The sequence below is a fragment of the Diachasma alloeum genome, unplaced genomic scaffold (assembly GCF_001412515.2).
Source record: "Diachasma alloeum isolate Michigan unplaced genomic scaffold, Dall2.0 Dall_scaffold_01079, whole genome shotgun sequence".
Taxonomy (NCBI): domain Eukaryota; kingdom Metazoa; phylum Arthropoda; class Insecta; order Hymenoptera; family Braconidae; genus Diachasma; species Diachasma alloeum.
Window position 1 is genome coordinate 14,376 of NW_021681190.1, and position 9,884 is coordinate 24,259.

At 36.4% G+C, this 9,884-nt stretch overlaps 1 protein-coding gene across 1 annotated transcript; it reads right to left on the reverse strand.

Moving 5' to 3' along the window:
• Positions 1 to 396: 396 nt before the first annotated feature.
• LOC107045782 (transmembrane 9 superfamily member 4) lies at positions 397 to 7,419 on the reverse strand. Its single transcript, XM_015268140.1, has 3 exons — positions 7,331 to 7,419; positions 6,492 to 7,036; positions 397 to 545 (listed from the first exon to the last, which is right to left on the reverse strand). Exons 1-3 carry the CDS (start codon positions 7,331 to 7,333, stop codon positions 494 to 496), a joined length of 600 nt encoding a protein of 199 aa, XP_015123626.1. The 5' UTR covers positions 7,334 to 7,419; the 3' UTR covers positions 397 to 493.
• Positions 7,420 to 9,884: the final 2,465 nt, after the last annotated feature.

Consider the following 9,884-nt stretch of genomic DNA (forward strand, 5'->3'; position numbering starts at 1 on the left):
CCCTAGTGACCCTTGTGACGTTTGACCCTTTCCCTCTAATGACCCTCGTGACGTTTGACCCTCTCCCTAGTGACCCTCGTGACGTTTGACTCTACCTCTAGTGACCGCCGTGACCTTTGACCCTCGTGACTCTCGTGAGGTTTGACCCTCCCCTTAGTAACTCTCGTGACGCTTGACCCTCCCATTAGTGACCCTCGTAACGCTTGACCCTCCTCTTAGTGATCCTCGTAACGTTTGACCCTTAGTGAAATTTACATTCTTCATGTGCTAAGTCAACATATCGCTTTTTTTGGTGATAACCCAACGACTTAAGGGGGTCATCCCATGTGGCGGCCGGTTTTTGATGCTATATTTGGGAATTTTTTGTGGGGAAATGAACGAAGTGACAACATCGAAATTTTTACTACATATTTATTGGCATTCCAAGATAACACTCTATTTTTTTGGGACAAAACTCATTGACCCATGCCGAGCTAGCCAACGGCAAAGTCAGTCATGAAAGAAAGGGGTAAAACGGTATACAGGATTCCGAGAGTGCTGATGATCTGAAATTAAAAAATAAAACGGGTTCTCAATCTGTGAAGGTTCAGCTATCTGGTGACCTAGGATTTTTCAAAAATATCAAAATTTGAATTTTTGGCAGGCTCTTGAAATTTTTTTTACAAATTTTGGTGTTTTTTTTCGACTATTTTCTTAAAAAAAAAAAAAAACTAGTTTAGATATCGCAATTATCTTAGTTCAGCAGATGCATTGACATCTACTGAGTAACTCTTCCAAAGTTTGTTAAAATCCGTTCACTAAATTTCGAGTTATCGTGTCAGCCAATTTCGAAAACGCAGTTCCAAGAAAAACGCGTTCGAAGAATTCACATACCATTATCCGGTATTGAGTGTTTGGCCCAATTCACTGCTATAACTTTCGAATGACTTCGAATATCGAAAAAATACTTCGTACGCATATTCTACGATATATATAGATGGAATTAGTGTAAAAAGAAATCGATTTTTTCAACTCGACACATGGGATGACCCCCTTAAGTCAACTTGACTCTCCACACAGAATTAAAATTTGGAGGTAACTACTTAAAACTGCGTAAAGGATTAATTCCGCAATTTTATAATAATAGGGTAAAAAGTTAAAGGACAGTAGAATAAAGATTCGGCGTCATTTGTACTAAATTTCCCAGTATCGATGACATAGCCGTTTTTTTGCTCTCCTGTAAAATTCCATTTTATGCACTTACCTCGTTTTACCACTTCACTACAGAGATCATCGTCGCGCACGTGCAAGATTGTCTTCCGCGCCGAAGGCGAGGATGGCAAGCACGTGGGGGAGTGTGATGTTTTCCATGGCGAGGTGTGTATATTTATTTTCGTGTCGAGGGACCTGCAAACCTGGACCTGGACCTGGGTTTTTCAGGTCCCGTGACACGAAAATTAATTTTCAGGTCCCGTGACACGAAAAGAATATTTTCTTCGGCTCAGTCCAAATTTTGTACGTGTTATGGGTACGGGGCTCGTGCCGCAGAACGCTGAACAGCGCCGCCTATAGCGATATTTGGCTCTATTATGACGAGAAGCCGATGAGCGATTCCCTCATCGCACGTCTCAACAAAGGTGGTGGAACCGCGCGCCTACTGACAGGGTAAAAAATCGATAGTAAAGAGATCGGTTTGCATAAAATGTATTTTTGGCCTCGTCACTCCGACTCTCAACTGACTCTCAATTTTCTCTCAAACACAGGAAATTATGGATAGTCCAAATATCAACTTGGTCCATCCCTATAATTTTCTCGAAAACAGGAGAATTTTCCTAGAATTTTCTCGAAAACCTAAGAATTTTCTAAAACGTTCTCGAAAACCTTAGAATTTCCTCGATTTTTTTTGGAAAATTCAAGATATAATAGGAGAGGGTGGGGCAATATGGACGCCAGATATAAATAATGAGTTGAATTCGATCAAATCTACTGTTCCGACTTCATTTGAAGATCATAAAAGCCAACAGATTCTCATAAGAGTGCATCGTAAGAAAAAACCGGGTAAAATGGATACCTTGATTTCTTTCTCAATTTTTCAACAATTTGATTCAATTTCTGAAACGCTAGTCATGATTGCGATTTTCAAATTGAAAAAAAAAACTTATTTTTGATGTTCGCCATGGGGGTGGTAAATCAAATTTTTCCTTCCTCATTTATCCTCCTCTCCGCCTATTGTTTTATCTCAAGCAGCACAGTTCTGGAGGGTATCTGCAAGTATACTAAAAAGGCTGTCTAATGTCTGTCCAAAAAGATAACTTGTGTCTAGAAGTTACCTAGAAGTTAACTAAAAGTTATCGTATGACTGCAAGATACCTTTTGGACGGACATTAGTCAGCCTTTTTGGTATACTTTCAGATATCTTTCGCAAGGTTTGCTACTTGGGATGGTGATTTCCTCTGTGAGTAGAAAAGTAATCATCTTACAAATTTCACAAATGGACAAAAGGTCAGATGTGTAGGGCATGCAATTGATAATTGAAAAAGAATTAATAATTTCAAAGTTATTTCAAGAGTAAAACAGGAAATTCAAAGCTCTTTATATTTCAAACTTCAATGTAAAATTTAATAGAGTCGAAGTTTGTTTGTTAATATCTTTCCCAACTCTAATTTTTGTTTATAAAAAGATACCGATACGATTCTCTTGGAAAATGTCTTTTCAAACTTTTCTTTATTTTTGGATAGAACCAAATTTTTCGGATGTCCATTTTAGCCCACTCTTGAATAATTTTTCAGTTGTAGATTTTGCCAAGAAGCAATTTTTAAAAATCAATTATTGAAAATGTTTTGAGTGTTCATTTTAGTCCCGCCCATACAGATTTATCAGGTGTCCATAATGCCCAATGAAACGATTTTCAAAAATTTGAATTATGAAAAACAAAAAAATTCGCAAATTTTTGAGTGTCCATTTTACCCCGAATGTCCATATTACCCCACCCCCCTCTAATTTTTTCAAAAACCAAAGAATTTTACTAGAATTTTCTCGAAAACCTAAGAATGATCTAGAACTGTCTCGAAAACCCAAGCTTTTTTTGGAATTTTCTAGAAAACTGGAGAATTTCTTTGAATTTTCCAGAGAATAGGAAAATTTTCCCGAAAACCTAAAAATTTTCTCGAACGTGCTCGGAAACCGTAGAATTTCCTCGAATTTGGTTTGAAAACTCTAAATATCCATATAATTTTTTCAAAAACTGGAGAATTTTTCAGAATTTTCTCAAAAACCGGAGAATTCTCTCAAAAATCGGAATTATTTCTCGAAAACTTCGTGGGAAACATGAGAACATCTACCGGAAAAAATAAACACGAAGAAAATAAGAAACAAAAATTGCGGGGCCCTTTCCAAGCCCCACTTTTATATGTCACCCTGGTTTCCTGCCATTCCCGCAGTTACCGACATAGCTATGGTTCGGATAAAGCTTCTTGCTTTGACCGCAAAGTGGGGGGGCGTAAAATCGCCACTCGAGAAAAAAATCCCTCCATGCGGGCCTTAAACAATTTGGATAAATAATATTTTGGAATAAAAATCATTTGGAATTGATTAATCATGAATAATAAGTGTAAAGAAACCTAAACGACGAATTTTCAATACACCCGTGAAATTTTCGCCATTTCATTATTTTTTTTTCAAAGGATGCAGCGGAGTGTCGGATTGGCTGGTAGGTAGAGTTTAAAGTTTGAAAAAATTATGAGAATTAATGGAAACAAGGGTATGTGGCCGTTATCGTCCGATTACTTTCCAAAAAAGTGGTTGATTGATCTCATATTACTCATATAAATATTTAAATGAGCAATAAATATTAAAGATTAGTATGAGCAATATGAGATCTATCAACCGCTTTTTTTTAAAGTAATCGGATGATAACGGCCACATACCCCTGTTCCCATTAATTCTCATAATTTTCTCAAACTCCAAACTCTACCTACCAGCCAATCGGAATTTAACGGGCGAAGACAGAAGCATCATTAACGCCGATTTATTTTTTATCACCTAGTCGGAAATAATCGGAATGTTTTACCAGGGATAGTTTATTGTCTAGATTGAATTTGAGAAGTAAAAGTTGAGGATCCACGAGGGTCCCATATATCCAAGGTAGAAATTACTTTGAATCCATGGGAAAACATTCCGTATATCCACGGTTAAAGTTACCGTGAAGCGTGTAAATAGACACTGCCGATGTTTAATATATGAACCCAAAGATTCTCAGTGCAAAACTTTTATCATTTAAAATAGTTTTTTTATGCTGAATTTTAGGCAGTTTTCTACTGAAACTCAGTAATCGGTTTGTCATTCCCAATAGAACACGTTTTTTTAAATCAATACCTTGGTTCTGGAAACTAAAAACTTCTCGTCCTCGTGTCCCATTTGATTCATTGCCCAGAATATGAGTGAAAACGTCTATTCGATTTTACACCAGAATTAATAATTTCTACTCACTTTCCACGTTTATGATAACTCAGTTTGAGTTTCAGGTAATTATTAATGTGTTAGCTCAAGACCTCACAGGTTTTGAACTTAATAATCCAATGATTCTCCATATAAAAATCCACAAAGTCTCTGTTCAATAACTGTTATAACTAAAAATAAGCTTTTTATACTGCATTTTAGGCAGGTTTCTACTGTAATTTAGTATGCAGTTGCTCATTCCAAATAAGGTAACTGTACCTTTGCTCATCCCTGTCCCTATGCTTGTTCAGATGTCGCGAGCTACCACATTTTAATCATTTTGAGTCTCAAGAATCCATTAAGAGTGAAATACGATTGGAGTTATTATTTTAATCGATAAGGAAAGTTATTGACACCAATGAACAATAATTTATTGAATAATAAGACAGACAAATCCCAGTCACATTAACTGGTGCTACGAGAAAGTGAATACTTTACCCACAAGCTAAGAAAATCACAATTTTTAAATGTTCACACCTCCGTTATAATATGAAAATGAGATTAAAAATCTCTTGATCGAGGTTTTGGATACTTAAAAAATGAAAGAAAATCCATAAATTATAATAATATCTTAACATTTCATTGAAATATTAACAACTAGAAAAATAGGTACAATGGAAATGACATGATCCTATGCTCGTTTTACAACCAACTGTCAACTGGTAACGGACTAAACGGATAAGAAAATCATTTGAAACGTTGGACTGTCCAATTGAGATATAATTTTGTGCCTAGAGATTTTTTTAGATATTTTTTCTTCCGAATGGAAGCTTTGTAATCGTGATTTTTTTCGATTTCTCAATTTTGGGTGGAAATGCCTAGAAATGTCATGAACCGTGAACAAATGATGTTTTTAAAAAATGTCTGTATGTGTGTAGGTATGTGTATGCAAATGTTCATAACTGTCCCCATCACTCGAGAATTATTGAGGCAAAGATGCTGAAGGCAAAGAAACTTGAAACTTGGCATGATTTTAGATCTTATGGTAAAAAAGTTTGGGATTCTGGATGAACGAAATAGGACCAGTAGTTTCGGAAATCTTCAACTTTCTACGTGAAACTCTTTTGCTCAATATTTCAAAAACTATTGGTCAGATTTCAATTTTCTTCTTTTCAAAATGCGCGTTTTGACGGCATCTATCTATATCCAACAAAATATGAGTACTCCCATTGACATTGTTCGAGATGTCGTTTTTGTATTTTTTTGGTCGGAATTCACTTTTGCGCAGTATGACATGGGTAAACGTCAGGGAAACCTTTTGAAGCTAGTTAGGATTATCAAGGAACACTCTTATATCAAATTTTCGGTCGATATTTTTTATAGTTCTTGAGATGGAACAATTCACCCAAAATTGTTGAGAAAAAAAAATTAACTCTTCTACATTTCACCGTTCATTTTCACATCAGGGTAACTGAGAAAACCATATAACATGAATATACGGTTTTATTTTTTGAAAACATACATTGGGATACATTCGGAAGCCTACTACCATTGAAATTGGTAGAAATGAAAATAGGAGAAAAAAATACGTGGAGAGTAACAGCCCTATATAATCTGTCAAATGGCATCGGTCGCGCTGCTTGTTTTTATCACGAAATAGCATACTCACGATGTAATTAGTTCGGATATAACCTCCAGATAACTCAAATCACGAGACGAGGATAGGGACATATGTCGAACGTACATGGGGCTTTCTCCATTTACGAATGATTATTTATTAAAAAATAGGAATTATCACGATTAGTATCAGTTCCCTCTAATATTTAATTTAAACCATCGCATCTTCACCCTTATTTTGATAGAAATATTGTACTAATGATGTGTTCACCTTAGCTAGACGAGCGTAAGGTCATTTACCTTACCATGTCTTAAAACCACAAGCTTTCTCAATTCAATACCTTGCATGGTTCTGGAAACTAGAAATTTCTCTTTCCTGAGTCCCATTTAATTTCATTTCTCAGGATGAATAAAAACGTCTACTCTATTTCCCCCAAGAATAAGTTGTTTCTACTCACTCTCCATGTTTGTGATAACTCAGCTTGAGTTTCAGGTAATTATTAATGTACACTTGGTCCCCAAGGGCCTCTCCAAGTCGATATCCATGGTAAACAATGACACTGTCATCTTTATGGATCTTCTTCGTGGCTGCTGGTAGATTATCAATCAGCAGATGAACAGTGTACTCGTGTTTAATCCTCTCAATGACTCGTTTTGACTCGTCCTCGGTCCACGTCATCGGGTTCTTAGGGGAATGACACAAAAGTCTGCAGGGAATATTCTCCCCCATTGCCACCTCGTAGGGAGTAGTGACAATGCGATCACCACGGAGCACCTCCCCCAGGTTCTCCGATTTATAAACGAATGTTCCATTCTTAGGTAAACAGAAGGGAAGGGAGTAGTACTCGTAGGGCAATTGTGTGTGAGTGCTCGTCATTTTAACAGCTTTCACGTCGATCTTCTGGGACTTTTTGAACTCCACTGGAGCCACTCCAGGTACGTAAAACCCATGGGTCAATGACAGGAGCAGTGACAGAACAACACCAGTCCATTTTGATCTCTCCTGCAATTTTTTTTTCGTTTTGAATGAGCATTCAAGGGGTCATTTGGGCCCTCGAGGGGTCGAATCAACAAGTGACAGAGGAATTTTCGGACTCGCGGGGCTTGTCAGAGGAGCATCGTTGTATAACCAACAATAATTAAGGTTGACAACTGACGGGAGTCATTCAAAGGGACCTCGAGAGGTAATTGTTGTGAATTTTACGAGTGATTTTGGAGTCCTTCATTTTTGGAGCAAGTGAGGGAAGGTTTTTGGGAGTTTTTGGCTGGGTTTTTAGTGGAATTTTGAGATAATTACCATTGTGTGACGTTACTCGGTACCCAAAGGCGCCACGCCGATAATCTTCCTCTGTATTGTGACACGTCGTGTTCAATCTACTACTCAACTCACGCGGACGAACCAGTGCGGGGTTTCCTTCAGTAATCAAGATTTCGAGATTGGTTGATTGGTGGCTCCATCTAAGTTTAGTAGGTTTAGTTAAAAGCCTTGGCTATCGGTAAAGGGGATTGAAGGAGGTTATTTCATTAAACATGGAAAGAATTGCAAGAAAAATTATGTTTTTGAAAAAGTTGTGGACGTGATGAATTGATTTTGAAATAGAATCAGACTTTTTTTTCATTACCTCCTATGATTTACGGTGCTCGACGGAATTATATTTTTAGCATGTGTTAAGTTAACTGAAATCGATGGAAGTAAGTTACCAAACGATTGGAATGGCATATATGAGAACATTTTCAGGTGCTCATGGATTTTATACCAGGGATGCAAATTAACATTAAAATTTGTCAGGTCCCAAAAATACCTATGATGGCCATGTGACTTTATTTTTTTTCGTGTCAGAATTTCGGTCATACTATCGACTATTATCTGACAATCTATTAGTTATAGATATGCAACGTGACTGTCATGAATTTTTGTGTCACATAAACTTGTTACAAATTTTTTAATTGTATCGGTTTCAGGATTTCAGGGAAATTTGAATAAGCGGTGGAATTTTCAGCTATAGGGGTGGGTGGGGCTAAACGGACACTTTCGATTTCTTTTAAATTATTCATAACTCAGAAACAAATTGATCAATTGAGCTCAGTTTAGACTCGTCATAAAGGGAAAGAATTGTTCTTTGTATTGAAAAAAAAATTATTACCTTTTATCAACATTTCAACCCCTCTGTAACATTTTAAAAAAAGTCAAAAGTGTCCGTTTTACCCCAACTTCTTCTAATACTCCAAAAACCTTCAAAATTATCGGATATTTCCCGAATGTTTTGTTGCGTAGCAACGAGAGGGATCAGTTTGCAGACTAAAATCCTGAGCGCGCAGCGCGAGGGATTTCACTACAAAACTGATCCCGATCGTTGATATGCAGGAAAACTTGAGGAAATAGCCGATGAATTCTACATAACACCCATGGTGTTTGTTTCCGACAAATAATATTTCACAGTTATTGTCCCAACAATGATTACAACAAATTTACAAACTTGAAGAAAAATCGCGAGGGGTGGAGTCGTTATGCATATTTACTGCGTCAGAAATTTTGTAGATAAAATTCAATCAAAAGTGTGAGTGATTGCTGATTTCAAGTGATTTTAAATGATCTGAGGAAAATTGGACTGGGTAATAAAATAAGACGTTGTGAATTGCTAACAAGTTGTAACGAGGATGTTGCCCACAAGGGGCAATGAGGTTCAAGAGATTCTGAGGATTAACTTGGCATACAAAAATCGAAATTTTTCTTTGCCTTTGGATGATAAAGATGGCGCCAAAATGTCAGTATTGATCCCAAATTCGGAAACTACCCTGATAATGATGATTTTTTTTCCGAAGCTTACGCACATCTCATCGCCACTGATCGATAAACTCTAAATTTAAATCATATCACCTCAATTTTTTTCACGAACTGGGCGAGACGCACGCTTCGCACGCGCTACCCAGGCTGCAGGAAATTGATTCTTCAATCAATTTTTTTTTATTCGACTAATTATTGACTTCATTAATGCCACTGAATATTGGCGGGAATGACAACAATCCAGCATTAAAATGCTGGAAGAAATCGTGAATTGCCACATAATCACCCATAGCAATTGATCAAGTGGATGTAGTGAGAAAAATCACACGTCATTTCAAAGATCTAGTTGAAATCTTCAAATAAGTGTATAATAAATCCTCATTGCTTAAGTGGAAAAATCCAATAATGGATGAAAAGACCGAATTTCAAGGTGTGACATGAAGTTCAAAAGAGAAATAATCTCCTATAACTTTATGAAAACTCTACTAAATTGCATCCAATGCATCACAAGTTGAAGAAGGAATAATGCCCTTCAAGATGATATATCAATTTTTCAGGTGATTTGAATTAGAAAGATGGACAAATCCAGATTTGCTTAGATTTGATTTGAAAAATCAAATTTAAGCAAAGACTGCCATAACTCTGAAAAATGGTCGAAATTGGACGAATGACCTCTCAATTTGAAGCTTATTCAATGAGCTTCAATGGACATGCAGGGGACAGACTAGAGTGATTTCAAGTGATTTCAAGTGTCCATTTACTGTCGTTACGAATCAATCTGGCATTACTTCTGTCATGTTGTTTAATAAGGGAAATAGCCAAAATAAGTACTGATAGATTAGAAAAAGAGTTAAAGAAGTAGAATTAATAAAGTATTATGATAGGAGAACCAATTTAACTATTCAACACAAAGAAAATGCCCTTATTAAAGCATGTAATGAAATAAACATAAGGGATTGATGCCTCTTTAAAGAGAAAAATTATGAAACGTGTTTATTAGACATAGTATTAAGTTTTGTTTATTTGTAAGGGCAAACATTATAATCACGAGTTTTCAGGATCTTAG

What these genes read in the sequence shown, in the direction of transcription:
- LOC107045782 (XM_015268140.1), bottom strand. An exon ending in AGTTATCACAAACATGGAGA is followed by an intron (nt 546 to 6,491) that starts GTGAGTAGAAAC and finishes TTTTAATTTCAG; the next exon opens with ATCATCAGCACTCTCGGAAT.